The 15,757-nt window shown below is 42.8% G+C and overlaps 1 protein-coding gene across 6 annotated transcripts in view; it reads left to right on the top strand.

Annotated features, from left to right (window-relative positions):
• ARHGAP18 (Rho GTPase activating protein 18) overlaps positions 1–15,757 on the top strand; it is a 130,116-nt gene that overhangs the window by 76,982 nt on the left and 37,377 nt on the right. For all 6 annotated transcript variants that reach the window (XM_053286305.1, XM_053286332.1, XM_053286294.1 and 3 more), the window contains exons 5-6: positions 12,036–12,196; positions 14,425–14,590. In XM_053286305.1, coding sequence (XP_053142280.1) covers positions 12,036–12,196; positions 14,425–14,590 — 327 coding nt within the window. The remainder of the gene's footprint in view (positions 1–12,035; positions 12,197–14,424; positions 14,591–15,757) is intronic.

Below are 15,757 nucleotides of genomic sequence, written 5' to 3'. Positions count from 1 at the left end.
CAATCTGAACAGGATCTAAAATTAACTGAGTTGACAAAAAAACAACACCTACTACTACTTGTGGGTGCACACCTTAAAGGGAATGCTGGTGATAACAATCATAACAAATTTAAGGTTAATTTTTGAAGCCAGTTTTATTGATTGATGAAAGTAGGGGTGTGCATGGACCATTTGCCACAGTTCGTTCCAAATTTGAATTGATCTTTGGGTCCCAAACCAGTCCGGTTGCACCTACAGGCTGGGCCGATCAGGTTGACAAATTGGTTCGAAGTGGTTCACGATCAAACCGGCCCTATTTGCAGCAGACTAGTTCATGATCAAACCAGTTCTGCACACCCCTGTATGAAAGCATGCTTGGCTTTCTTCCTCGGGATTGATGAAAAAATGCTTTACAATAAATAAAGGTACAACAACAAATCAGTTTATCCTCTGTGCTAGTGCACTCTTTTCTCTACCCACCATTCATTCATTCATTCATCTACCCACTCATTCATTCATTCATTCATTCAGCTCAGGCATCTGAGCCCTGGAAAAGAAAAGCAATACTTGTTATGCAATATGGCTGGCATTGTTACAACAGACCCTGGCCAGTTATACGGCATATGGAAACTCTGAATAATGAAACCTTGAGTCAATGGGAATTGTGGGTATTAGGTTACTTGAGCTTTAAAAAGGTCGAGAACAGAAATAAAGGGAATAAAGCATAGTACCTTGCTCTCGAGGTCTCCAGAAAGACCCCCCCCGCAAAAAAACCTACAAATCCTCCAAATTTTTTGAGATTTTTTTTAAATTCTTGGTGGGAAATTGTGTGTGTGTGTGTGTGTGTGTGTGTGTGTGTGTGTGTGTTAGTGTTAGTGTTAAAGAGCCACAAAATGGCTCAGTGCTGCAAAACAGTGGCTGGAAATGACCTCAGAAGTCATTTCCGGCCACCCAGGAATCACGAATAGGCGAATTTTGCCTTTTTTAAAAAAACCACAGATAAAGAAACTGGATCCATAGATATGTGAATCACGAGGGCTACCGGTAGTTGCCTCTCATCCTTTTGAGTTCTGTGCCTTTAAGTGCTTTTAGCATGCGTGAAACTTTATCCAGTCTGATGTAGTTTTCAGGCATTATTTACTGTGAACCATTAATCATCCAGTTTACTAGATACTGAAACATCCAGCATTTAGCTTAGTCATTTTAAAAAAATTACTACCTAATCTTGTTTATGTTAACATTAGGCATCTGCTAGGTGTCAGATGTTTTTATGAGTATAGGAATGAAATACTTGGACTAAAATGTATCCTGTTTAAGATACTTGATTAAAATATTTTTTGCATATAAAGCTCTACAGGTTTAAACACACAGTGTTGTTTCATCATCACATAACTGGGAAGTCCATAGATCTGCTCTACTTACACATATAGGACTCAATGAGAGAGAGAGTGTCTTGTGCTTATGTTCCTTTGATTTCAATGGAACATAAGCATTCTGACTTATTCTGGATTGAATTCATGGTTTGTTAATGGTTTCCATTTCTGGTTTGCAGAAAAACTAGTTCTATTCATACATTATGTTGTATGTACATATAGATCTGTACACATGTACATGTCTTCGTGTAAATGATTGTACATGTATTCATATTAAAAGTGAACCTGGGTAGAGGTCCCCTCAAACGCAGGGCATAAATATGAAGTGTACTACTGTACATGAATTGAGCATAATGTGTCAATAACTGCATGTGCATTGCACATGTGAAAAGGGCTTCTGGGTTATGCAAATCCATAGTTTATCCTGTTTGGAATCTACAGTCAGTTATGACTTACTGCAAATTAGGAAGCAAATGAATGAACTGGAGTGCTCAAGGGATGAGAAGCAAACAATGTTTACTCTGTGTAAGACCAAGCCATGTTTTGATATTACATGTGAACTGACCTGTTTTAACCAATTCTTCTTTAAAGCTGCAGTAAAATGGGCAAATAGGACAATAAAATAAATGGTAAAATTGGCTAATAGTACAACTTCATACGATATAACTATTTGACCAGCTGTGTAAACACAATGGCCCTGTGAAATGCAATCACAGAATTAAGACAGTTAAATAAATCAGGCAGTTGTAGATGCATATAATAATTATTCTGAGGTACACTGAACAGTGTTGTGCCCAACTAGGGAAACTAGAGTTCCTGAAACTGCAGAAGTGTTTGTGGAAATTCTAAAACACTGGAATGATAGCATGCAGTACTGGCTGTCTTTGCATTTTGAATCAAAGACTACATGATGAACTGCATATATGCAGCCCAGTCTGAGATGCAAGGAAACTTAAAGTAGAATAAGGAGGCACAGGAATAATAATAATAATAATAATAATAATAATAATTATTATTATTATTATTATTATTATTATTAATAGAAAAACAAGTCAAAATAATTGACATAGCAATAACAGCAGAATAGAAGAAAAAGAAATAGAAAAAAATCACAAAATACAAAGATCTACAAATTGAAATTGAAAGGCTGTGGCAGAAGAAGACCAAAATAATCCCAGTGGTAATTGGCGCCCTAGGTGCAATTCCAAAAGACCTTGAAGAGCACCTCAACACCATAGGGGCCACAGAAATCACCATCAGCCAATTACAAAAAGCAGCTTTACTGGGAACAGCCTATATTCTGCGATGATATCTATAACAATTGAAAATAAAATCCAGCCATCCCAGGTCGTTGGGAAGGACTCAATGTCTGGATAAAACAAACCGGTCAATAACACCTGTCTGACTGTGTAAACAACAACAATAAAAAATTCTAAAAACAGATTGCTGTATAATAGCCATGAATGCCAATATATAGCTAATGCCTGAAGAAGAGGAAGAGGAGGTGGTAGTAAGAGGAAAAGAAAAAGAGTGCTTCTAGACTAGCAGTAAAACAAGAATATTACCTTATGAGCAATAATGCCACAGAACCATATACATTGAGAGAGAGAGAGAGAGAGAGAGAGAGAGAGAGAGAGAGAGATGTGGCATTTTTAAAGAATATATTGTTAAAATCCTAGTTCAAGTTTAAAAAGGACCACTGAACTCAGAAATGCAAAGATATCATCAGCTAAATGCTAATTTTCCTGAAGGCACATATTAATCCTTCCCCACCTGCCGACTTCAGCCCCCAGACAGCCATTCAGCAGTAGTTTCAAAGATGGGAACACTGCCAAACTGCTGGGTCAGCACAAGGCTGGGAGAGGGAGAGAGAGAGAGAGAGAGAGAGAGTGCAGCACTTTATGCTACTAAACTCTACTGTAGAATCTTGGCCTGGAAAACTACCAGGCAGTTATTTAAGCATTTCATAACATCTGGTTCTTTTTCCCCAGCGCCTCTGATGAGCTCTTTAGAAATGGAAAGTTCTGAAAGCAATTTCCATATGCTAACTCTCTACAGCTCTGAATGAAAAGGGCATGGCTAAGGCAGCCTTGGTGCATTCTGATTAGGCTCTGGCTTCTGGCAACGTCACTGTAAAGTGGGGCTTTGCTTTCAAGATCAGAACAGAATGGAAAGCTGCTCTGCTTGCAGAACTGTCCAGATTTAGCTGGGTCAGACTGCAGCACCTGCTTCTGGATTATGACAGGGGCTCTTCAAAAATAATGAGTGAATAATCAATGTTGTGTTAAGTTTGATTGGATGTTTTGTTTTTCCAAAAGCAACAGCAATGTGCTTGTTGTTATCAAGATATCAAATAGCCTTGAAGTGAAATTCAAAACCAAAAACATTTTAGTAAAAGTGGGAAATGTTGTGGCTTAAGGCAGTGAGCAAAAAGAACTAATCCTCTCATTTCTTTAAAAATATTTCACGAAAGAATTAACAAAAAACATTTTAGAAAGAAACTTAATGTTATCACACATGCATCATGCCAGAAAAATTATTATAACCTTACTATGTTGACTCTTGCGACTTGGAGAGCTCATTAGTTGTGATAACTGGAGCATCATCTTTAAGCTAGGGATGACCTGATTGATTTTTATGTGACCAAAAAAAGGGAGAAGGAGAGTCAAATATCCTAAAATGATTAATGGAAGGAGGAAAGGCAGATGATCTGTATAATTGCCTGTTACTCCATGGCAAAGCTATGTGAACATAAGAACAGCCCTGCTGGATCAGGCTCAGTGCCCATCTAGTCCAGAATCCTGTCTCACATAGTGGCCCACCAGATGCCTCTGAAAAGCTCAGAGACAGGGGGTGAGAGCTTGCCCTCTTTCCTGCCATTGTTCCCTGCAACTTGTATTTAGGACCATCATGCCTCTGGAGGTAGCCTATAGCCACCAGACTAGTAGCCATTGATACACCTGTCCTCCATGATCTTGTCTAAGCCCCCTTTAAAGCCATCTAAGGTAGTAGCCATTGCCACATCCTGTAGCAATGAATTCCATAAGTTAATTATATGCTGTTTGAAGTACTTCCTTTTGTTGGTCCTAAATTTCCCAAACTTCAGTTTCATGGGGTGACCCCTAGTGTTGTGAGAGAGGGAAATTTTTCTCTCCACTCTCTTTACTCCGCGCATAATTGTATACACCTCTATACAGAGGTGTTTAACCCCCGGACCTTGGAGCCCTGGTCTGTGGCCTCCAAGGTCCGGGGAGCCCTCTAAATGTCTGGGGGGCCTCCTACTGCCACCCCGCGCCTGCCCGCCACAGCGAACCTACATGTTTTGTTTGATTAAATAAGAGTCGCCACACGGCCGAGGGGTGGCGGCCGGTGGGGGGTTAGCCAAGCAGTCGACCTCCTCCTCTCCTGAGAAGGCGTTCCTGCGCAGTTCACTACAGCTGTTGGGCTGAGAGGATGTGCCCAGTGGTTTCTCCTCCCCCACCGCTGCTGGGGTGGGGAGAGGAGGCGGCTGACTGCTTGGCTACCCCCCTCACCCCCGACAGCCACTCCTTGCCCGCTTGGTAGCTTTGATATTTTAAAAAAGAAACCTGTAGGTTTGGGGGGCCTTGTGGCGAGGGGTGCTCACTGGGGTAGGGCCTCATGGCAGGGGTGGCTCATGGAAGGGCTGGTCCGGGCATGAAAATCACCTAGGTGTGCCCCCACCTCTATCATGTCTCCCCATAGTTGTCTATTTTCCAAACTAGAGAGCCCCAAATGCTGTGCCCTTGCCTCATAAGGAAGCTGTTCCATGCCTGTGATCATCTTGGTTGCCTTCTTCTGCACCCTTTCCAGTTCTACAATGTCCTTCTCAAGATATGGTGGCCAGAACTGTATGCAGTACTCCAAATGTGGCCGCACCAGAGATTTGTATAAGGGCATTATAACACTAGCATTTTTATTTTCAATCCTGTACTTAATGATCCCTAGCATGGAATTTGCCTTTTACACAGCTGCCGCGCACTGAGTCAACACTTTCAATGAGCTGTTCACCACGACTCCAAGATCTTTCTCCTGTTCAGTTACCAACAGCTCCGATCCCATCAGTGAATATGCAAAGTTGGGTTGTTGTTGTTTTTGCCCCAATATGCATCACTTTACATTTGCTTACATTGAATTACATTTGCCATCTTGTTGCCCACTCCTCCATTTTGGAGATATCTTTTTGGAGTGCTTCACAATCTGTTTTGGATTTCACTACCCTGAATAGTTGTCATCTGCAAATTTGGCCACTTTGCTGCTTACCCCAAATCTTAGATCATTTATGAACAAGTTAAAGAGCACTGGTCCCAGGACAGATACTTGGGGAACCACATGTATGTGGATAGGCAGATTTTTAAATATAGGGAATGCACAATTCTTCAAGGCCACTACATACATTATATTTAGTGTATGCATATGGCGCCCTAAGTTCATGTCATGGGAGCCATTTTGTGGCTCTTGTTTGGAAATCTTTTTTTACCATGACTTTTTGCTATAAAATGGAGGAATTGTGTCTTCTGGAGGCATTGCTGGACTGCAGAAGACTTGTAAGGCATGGTTCAGCACGTTGTTGCAATTATATTAGCCGCTTTCAGACTTTTTGGACTAGTTTTTGCTCCTGCAGGAACCTAACCCCCGCCCCCAACAACCGCCATAGGCTTAATGCTCTGTTATCCATGGTTACATTACCCACAGAAATTGACAGAAATGGAATCTCTGCACCTTTATGTCCAACTTTATGCATTACTTTATACTCTCTTACATTGATCTAAATTTTGCCATTTTGCTGCCCACTCACCCAGTTTGGAGAGATCACATTCTGTTATGGATTTCACTACCCTAAATAGTTTAAATTTGGCCACTTTGTTGCTTACCCCAACTTCTAGATCATTTATGAACAAGTTAAAGAGCAGATCCCTGGGGGACTCCACTTTCTTACTTCCCTCCATTGTGAAAACACTCAATTTATACCTACACTCTGTTTCCTGTCCTTCAACCAGTTACCAATCCACACATGAACCTGTCCTCTTATCCCATGACTGCTAAGTTTACCCAACAGCCTTTGGTGAGGAACTGTGTCAAAAGCTTTTTGGAAGTCCAAGTATACTATGTCAACCGGTTCACCTTTAACCACATGCCTGTTAACACTCTCAAAAAACTCCAAAAGGTTAGCGAGGCAAGACTTCCCTTGCAGAAGCCATGCTGGTTCTCCTTCATTGTAGAGTTGTACTTCTATATGTTGAACAATTTTGTCCTTAAGTATGCTTTCCATCAATTTACCCTGCACAGACCTGGCCTGGACTAACTGGCCTGTAGTTTCCTGGATCCCTTTTTGAAAATTAGAGTTACATTGGCTACTTTCTAGTCCTCTGGTACACAGCCTGATTGAAGGGAAAAGTTAAATATTTTTCCTAGGAGATCAGCAATTTCACATTTGAATTCCTTCAAAACTCAAGTGGATGCCATCTGGCCCTGGTGATTTGTTAATTTTCAGTTTTTCAAGACAGTTCTTGAAAAACTGAGGTGATGAAACCTCTTTCATGTCCTCAAATTGGCCCATTTCTTCTGCCTCCAAGCCCGAGGAGCTCAATTCCAGAGCGCGTATATGGCCAGTAACCTCTTTCGTGAAGACTGTGCCTTAGAACAGTTGGTCATGGAACCGACCAGAGAAAAGGCGACCTTGGATCTAATTCTGAGTGACACCCAGGACCTGGTGTGTGATGTCAGTGTCATCGACCCTTTAGGGAACAGTGACCACAGTGCCATCAAATTCAGCATACATGCGGGGAGAGAATCACCAAGGATGTCAAACACAGACATTTTAAATTTCAAAAGAGGAAACTTCTCCAAAATGAGGAGTATGGTGAAAAGAAAGCTGAGGGGGAAAATCAGGAGAGTCACTTTGCTCCAGAGTGCATGGCGTTTACTCAAAACCACAATACTAGAAGCCCAGTTAGATTGTATACCCAAAAGGAGGAAAGGTACCACTAAGTCCAGGAGGATGCCAGCATGGCTAACGGGTACCGTCAAGGAAGCCATAAAAGGGAAGAAGGCTTCCTTCCGAAATTGGAAGGCCTGTCCAAATGAAGAGAACAGAAAGGAACACAAAATCTGGCAAAAGAAATGCAAGGTGACAATAAGGGAGGCAAAAAGAGAGTTTGAGGAACATTTAGCCAAAAGTATCAAGGGGAATAACAAAAACTTCTTTAAGTACATCAGAAGCAGGAAACCTGCCAGGGAGGCAGTTGGGCCATTAGACAATGAGGGAGTGAAAGGGATCATTAAGGAGGATATGGAGGTTGCAGAGAAACTGAATGAGTCCTTTGCGTCTGTCTTCACGGCAGAGGATACTGAGCATATACCTGTTCCTGAACCAGGCTTTTTAGGGATGGAGGCTAGAGAGCTGAGTCTGATAGAATTGACAAGGGATGATGTTCTAAACTGTCTGGAAAAACTGAAAGCTAACAAATCACCAGGGCCGGATGGCATCCATCCAAGAGTCCTCAAAGAACTCAAATGTGAAATTGCCGACCTCCTTGCTAAAATATTTAACGTATCCCTGAAATCGGGCTCTGTACCAGAGGACTGGAGAGTAGCAAATGTAACACCGATTTTCAAAAAGGGATCCAGGGGCGACCCGGGAAATTACAGGCCGGTTAGCCTAACGTCCATTCCAGGCAAATTGATGGAAAGCATCCTCAAGGATAAAATTGTAAAGCACCTAGAAGAACAGGCCCTGCTGGGAGTGAGCCAACATGGCTTCCGTAAAGGTAAATCTTGCCTCACCAACCTTTTGGACTTCTTTGAGAGTGTCAACAAGTATGTGGATCAAGGTGATCCAGTTGACATAGTCTACCTGGACTTCCAAAAAGTTTTTGACAAAGTTCCTCGTCAAAGACTCCTGAGGAAACTTAGCTGTCATGGAATAAAGGGACAAGTACATGTGTGGATTGCTAACTGGTTGAAAGACAGAAAACAGAGGGTAGGTATAAATGGAGAGTTTTCACAATGGAGGGAAGTAAGAAGTGGGGTCCCCCAGGGATCTGTACTGGGACCGGTGCTTTTTAATGTATTCATAAATGATCTAGAAGCAGGGGTAAGCAGCGATGTGGCCAAATTTGCAGATGATACCAAACTCTTCCGGGTAGTGAAATCCAAAACGGATTGTGAGCAGCTCCAAAAGGATCTCTCCAAACTGGGGGAGTGGGCGACAAAATGGCAAATGCGGTTCAATGTTAGCAAGTGTAAAGTGATGCACATTGGGATGAAAAACCCCAACTTCAAGAATATGCTGATGGGATCTGAGCTGTCGGTGACGGACCAGGAGAGGGATCTTGGGGTTGTGGTTGACAGTTCATTGAAAGTGTCGACTCAATGTGCAGCAGCTGTGAAAAAGGCAAATTCCATGCTAGGGATCCTTAGGAAGGGGATTGAAAATAAAACGGCTAACATTATAATGCCCTTATACAAAACTATGGTGCAACCACACTTGGAGTACTGCGTACAATTCTGGTCACCACATCTTAAAAAGGACATTGTTGAACTGGAGAAGGTACAGAAGAGGGCAACCAAGATGATCAGGGGCCAAAGCACCTTTCTTATGAGGCAAGACTACAACACCTGGGGCTTTTTAGTTTAGAAAAAAGACGACTGTGGGGAGACATGATAGAGCAGAGGCGTAACTATAGGGGGGGCAGGGGGGGCACGTGCCCCGGGCGCCATCTTTTCTGGTCACATGGGGGGCACCGCCATGACCAATTTTTTTTTAAATTTTTAAATTTTTGTTAATACAAATGTTTCCTGCTCAGTGCAGCAGCGCTGCAGCAGTCAAGGGAGCGCGTCAGTGCCCCCTTCCCCACGAGCAGTCCCTTCCGCGCTGCCTGCGCCCCCCCCATTGCTTTGCTGGCACCTGGCGGCCAGTCAGTGGCCTGGCTTGGCGGCGGCGGCGGGCGCTTGTGAGGAAAAACCTAAGTATAATGTAGTATGTTGGGGGGGGCGATGGGGGGCGCAGTGGGGGGGGCGCCATTTCAGTGCTTGCCCCGGGCGCCATTTTCCCTAGTTACGCCTCTGTGATAGAGGTCTATAAAATCATGCATGGCGTGGAGAAAGTGGAGAGAGAGAGATTCTTTTCCCTCTCACACAACACTAGAACAAGGGGTCACTCCATGAAATTGATTGCCAGGAGGTCTAGGACCAACAAACGGAAGTACTTTTTCACACAACGTGTGATCCACTTGTGGAACTCTCTGCCACAGGATGTGGTGACGGCCAAAAACCTGGATGGCTTTAAGAGGGGTTTGGATGACTTCATGGAGGAGAGGTCTATCAATGGCTACTAGTCAGAGGGCTGTGGGCCACCTCCAGCCTCAAGGGCAGGGTGCCTCTGAGTACCAGTTGCAGGGGAGTAATGGCAGGAGAGAGGGCACGCCCTCAACTCCTGCCTGTGGCTTCCAGCGGCATCTGGTGGGCCACTGTGCGAAACAGGATGCTGGACTAGATGGGCCTTGGGCCTGATCCAGCAGGGCTGTTCTTATGTTCTTATGTAAAGATACAAAGAACTGTATCATCCAGCTTCTCTGCAATCTCCTTATCCCCCTTAATAGTCCCTTTCACACTTGTATCACCTAAGAGTCCAACTCCTTCCCTGGCAGCCTTTCAGGTTCTGATATATTCAAAGACATTTTTGTTATTCCCCTTGACTCTTCTAGCTATATGCTATATGCTCCTAAAACACTCTTTTTGCATTCCTTAATGTCTCCTTGCATTTCTTTTGCCAGAAATGTATACAGCGAAACCTTGCTATTCATGGATTCCCCCATCCGTGGTTTTGTGTATCCACAGGTGTCTAATTGACACCCGTTTTCATTATCTGCAGATATGAAAGGGTTAAAACCTATCCGTGGTTCCTAGAGGGCCGGAAGTGACTGTGGAGGTCACTTCCAGCTGCCATTTTGTGGCTTGTTGCTTTTTAAAAAATGGACATTTTCTGTGATTTTTTTGTTTTTCTTGTTGTTTTGTTTTTTGATGGCATTTCAAGCTTTTTGGGGTACATGTGGGCACATGCCATCCTCACGGGCTCGTTGCTTCTTTTAAATTGATTTTGAGGGGCATTCTAAGCTTTTGGGGTACAGTAAGCAATTCCACATTTTGGGTTTTTTTTCCCTCCTTTCTGGAACCTAACCCCCTATTTCCCATAGGCACAATGCCTCATTACTCATGATTTCATAACTTGTGGTAGTAGGCGAGGAACAGTAGGTGAGGAATGGAACCCCCACGAGTAATGTGGTTTGTCTGTACATCTTTCAAAAGTGTACATATGACTTGGAGCTGGTGATTGCTTAGAATTTTAAAATGCACATATGCATATATTTAGAATGCACATATTTGCTTGTAAGCATGAGGCTTGGTCAATGCATGCATCAGGTTGAGGTGGTAGAATGCATTTTATTGTTTCAGATGACTCAAAGATACACTACACAAAGGACACCCATTAACTTGCAAATGTAGAACTGGGTAATCATGGAGAGAGGTTCTAGCTAGGGATGTGCACGGAACTGGCTGGCCCAGTTCGGTTCGAGTCTGGAGCAGACTCAAATCTGACTGGACCAATTCAATCCGGCACCCCTTTGAACCCCCCTGGTTTGGTTTGGTCCAGGGAGGAGGGTTCACAATCTTTTTTTAAGGTTTTTCTAACCCTTTAGCCCCTTCATGGGCTTCCTCTAGGCTGCAGGGAGTCCACGAAGGTTCCCCCTCCCCCCGCCGGCCTCGGTCATCACTGCTGCAGCCCATTTGGCCACTTTTTTTGGCCTGTTCAGGCCTCCGTATGTTTGCGTGGTGGCCATTTTGGCTGCCGCACATGTGCAAATGGCCTCTGAGAGGCCCTGGGCCATGCCAGGCCTCACAGAGGCCATTTGTGCATGCGCGGTGGCAGGCAAAAAAAGCGGCTGAATGGGCCGCAACAGTGATGACCAAGGCCAGTGGGGGGAGGGGGAACCTTTGAGGACCCTCCCATGGCCTAGAATAAGCCTAGATGGGCTAAAGGTTAAAAGAAAAAGTAAAATAAAAAAAAATCGCTAATGCTCCCGAACCATCGGGGTGTGTGTGTGTGTGTGTGTGTGTTTTGGTCTGGGGTCAGACCAAATGGGGCAGGGTGTCAATTTGGTCCCAGAACTGTTGAACCGAACACCCTTCGAACTGTTCGCACATCCCTAGTTCTAGCCTTGCTCCTTGCCTACTTGGCTGATTTTCTATTTGTGGAACTTTCTTAGCACTAGATAGTATTCAAAGATGGCATCTCCTACCTTCAGTCTGAATTTGTTCTGTCCATTTATGCCACTGCATTCTGCTGCTTGTGAGGACCAGATCTGAAGTGGCCTTCCTTTGAGGAAGGCAGGTAGGCATCACGATAAGCTTCTAAATGTCTATCAAATGTAATTTTAAACGCAGCCACATTCCATAAAGGGGTGAATTCATATCAACTAGGAAAAAATGGGTTACTTATAATCATTTATTAGTCATAAAAACTACTTGGTTGTGGTAGTAGCGGTGGCAAGTCTGTATTTGCATGAATTTCAAATGAAGAAGAAAAGGTATTTAAACTGAATAACTTTTGTGTGTGTGTGTGTGTGTGTGTGTGTGTGTTCTCTCTTTTCCCACCATATTCAGCACAGAGTAATTGTATCCGTGATAACAGCTCAAGAAAGGATATGTCAGTGTCTGAGACAGACATCAATTTGGAAATATCATTTTCCGAACAGGCAGCTAGTCTCAAAGATAATCCAGTAGCCAAAGTGGCAAAGGGCAAAGAGGATGACACGCTGCTTCCAGTAGGTGCTTTTTGCTTTCTTGTACTAGCTTCTTTAATTTTATAATTTTATTTATTTTTCCACAAATCCACAATGTTGCATGACTATTTGGAGACAGATGATATTGATAATGCTATGTATGTATTATTCTTCTCAGATACAAAGAGCAGATGAGGTGGTAAAACAGTTTCTGGACTGTACTGTTTCAAACTGCTGGTGGAGTAACATTCAAACCCACCACACAAGGAAAGCTAGGTTTCAGGGGAAGAGTTCTAGTCTAGTGTGCCTTATGTACTAGTTTTCTATGTGCCATTATTATTATTATTATTATTATTATTATTATTATTATTATTATTATTAGGGGGGGCAATTAGGGAAGGTTCAAACATGCTGCAACCAGCAATTTGAAGACACAGTCCAGGAACAGTTTTACTATTTCAGCTGCTATTTTTGTAGACCATTAAATCCTTTTCTAGGCAAGAAAGCAGTTTCCATTGATATTACGTGATCATCCTTTCTGGTCAAAGCTTGGTTTATCATCAGTCTACAGGGAAACCTGTCTGGTAACTGACATCTGACCTTGGCATACGTGGAACAAAAGGGGTTAAATTCTGCATATCTGTGGTTTTGGAGTAGCCAGACATGACCACCAAGGTCATTCGTGGCCACCATTTTGAGAACAAGAACCATTTTGTGGTTCATTTGCGCTCTCTCTCATGCGCGCGCGCTCTCTCTCTCTCACACACACACACACACACACACACACACACACACACACACACACACAATTTTTGTTCTTAAAATGGTGGAATTGGACCTTTTGTGGGGCATTGCTGGACATCTGGTGACCTGCAGAACACGGTGCAGCACTTTCCCCCTATTATTTTGACTTTATATTTCTAGCTATTTTCAGCCTTTCCCTCTTGCCTCCAGGAACCTAACCTGGGTCCCATTGATGCAATGACTCATTATCCGCTGTTCCATTATCTGCATTGTAGTGGAGAATGGAAACCCTGCAGATAACGGTCTTCACTTGTACTTTTAAAAAGATCCATCATATGGGCATATGAAGCTGCTTTGTCCAAAGTCAGACCAGTGGTTCATCTAGCTCAGAATTGTCTGTGTTGAGTGGCAGTGGCCCTCCAGTGTTCCAGACAAGGATCTTTCCCCGCTCTACCTGGGGATGCTGGGGATGCTAGGGATTGAAGCTGGAACCTAATGCATGCAACACATGTACTCTGCTATAGGGATGTGAACAGAACCAATTTGGAGGCCCTTTGTGGGCCTCTGAACTGGTTCGAATGACCAGCAGTTATGGGTGGGGGAGGGTGCACTTAGCCCTCCCTCTGCCCCCCCCCCCCGCCGGCACTCGGTTTTTAAAAAAGTCCATCAGGGTGGCAGCGTACCTCCCTGTCACCCTGTTGCCCCCTTGACTGGAAGTACTCTCCTGGCAGGCACATTGAGTACTTCCGGTCAAGGGGGCAATGGGGTGGCAGGGAGGTATGCTGCCGCCCCCATGGACCTTCAAAAAACCAGGTGCCAGTGGGGGGGGAGTGGAGTGGAGTGGAGTGGGGTAAGTGCACCCTCCCCCACCCTTAAAGACAACTCCCCCACCTTTGAATGAAAATTTGAAATCCAACTATATACAGATTACAAGTTCATAGTGAAGTTGTAATTTTGGTAGTATCTGGTGTGGGAAGGAGAGGAGAAAGATTCCTAACCAGAAGCTTGCAGTAAATTTCTTATAGCAAAAAAAAAAAAAAAAAAAAAGGGATTCCTTGCAATAAATATACTGTTTGAAACAATTATTCATCCATGTATCATTTCAAAAGAATCTTGTCTACTGCACTAAGGTAGTCATATAAGCTGGTTTACATGGTTTAATTTGGCTTAATTTTAGTATTCCCTGTCGCAATTTGGCAGGGTAGCAGGATGACATGTCTAGATTTTAGCTAGTAGGCTGTGGGATAGGGCCCAATTGCTTTTGGCCAGTTCCCCATGGGGTTATAGCTAGTGTGAATGTAATCCAGCTACCTAATTGATTGATTTTCAGTAAAGTTGTGGTCATATGTTTTTATGCTCAATAAATGCCTATCTCTTTATTGCTGCTCATATCAGTGTATCATCTCAAAAGTATCTTATTTACTGGAGGTAGTCATATAGTAAGTTGAACCAACCAGGAGCTATAATTTTCTTTTTGTAATCAGTTTAAGTTGGAATTGTATGCTATGAGCTAAACCTTTGATTAGGATTTTAGATTGCCAAAGGACAAAACAGGTACTACAAAGATTGGAGACCTTGCACCTCAGGATATGAAGAAAGTCCATTCATTAGCATTGATTGAATTGACTGCTCTCTTTGATGTACTTGGAACAGAACTTAAACCACAAAAAACAATAAAAATGAAAGTAAAAGGTGAGTTGCCTTTGTGTGACATTTTGTGTGTGTTATATGAGTAGCGTTGAAGTCACTCCCCCTCCCCCAGCATGGGGGCTCCTGGTGCCAGCATTTGTTACATGTTAAAACTGTAAACCTCTACAATTAGGCAACAATTTGGTAAGGCAGAGGACTTCTTGTTTTCGTTTTGTGGAGAAAACTAAAGTTATTTTGCCCTGATCTGTAGTCCGGGATCTAGGGATTGTCCTAGATATCAACAGGGTTTATAACATAAACATTTCCCTGTCAATTACTGGTATAGATATATTTATGAGATAGGCATTGTCCCACATAAGTGAAACACTTTTACATTTCCATGGCAGTGTTAAACATTTATTTTTAAATCTCTCCAGCTAAAATGAATGCAAATTAAATATGCTGAACTGTGGCTCAGTTGTACCATATAGTAGCTAAAGCTGTAGTACAGGGACAGGCAACTGGATTATAGAGGCATCTAACCACTAATACTAGTGTATGCTTCTCCAAACATTTCTATATTGTAACGGGTTTTTTACCCTTTTGTCTCTGGGTGTGTATCAGTAGTGCCCATTTACTTGTTTTGTATTCATCTTTTTACTGTGCTTGTCCTTGAGGCTTCCATCTTACCACTTTCTTGTTCTAGGCGCTCATGTTCCCATTGCTTGAGCTTCCCTTTAAACCACTTTCATTCTTTGGAACCTTAACTATTACAGGGCTTTCAACCATAATTTATTTTTGTTTGTCCAAAGGCATCCAGAGAGTTGTGGTCCTTAGGCTATACTACAGTAACAGTTTAATATGACTGATTGGCACTTGAAGGTTCTCAGTGAGATTTTCATTTATGCTACATAACTGTGTAACTGCAGTGTTCCAACTTTGGAAAACTGAAAACTACAGCTTTATGATGTTTCTTGATGGATTTATTTTGGCATGCTTTTTTTACTTCAGTTTTGAGACCATGCAGTTTTTCTCTTTTTGTGGGATGGCACTCCCATTTCCTGTTCAAAGGCAGTCCCTTTTATTTAAGCATATGATTTAATCCATTTGGGAAAATTTATGGCTACTCTTTACTTTGGGGCATTTGTCTGAATTTTTGTGTATGTGTGTGGGTGCACACCTACATGTTCCCAGGTTAAAATTGTACCATGGCAAACGTGCTCTTGCCTT

Source organism: Hemicordylus capensis, chromosome 1 (genome assembly GCF_027244095.1).
Source record: "Hemicordylus capensis ecotype Gifberg chromosome 1, rHemCap1.1.pri, whole genome shotgun sequence".
Classification (NCBI taxonomy): Eukaryota; Metazoa; Chordata; class Lepidosauria; order Squamata; family Cordylidae; genus Hemicordylus; species Hemicordylus capensis.
This window is presented reverse-complemented; position numbering and strand designations above follow the sequence as displayed.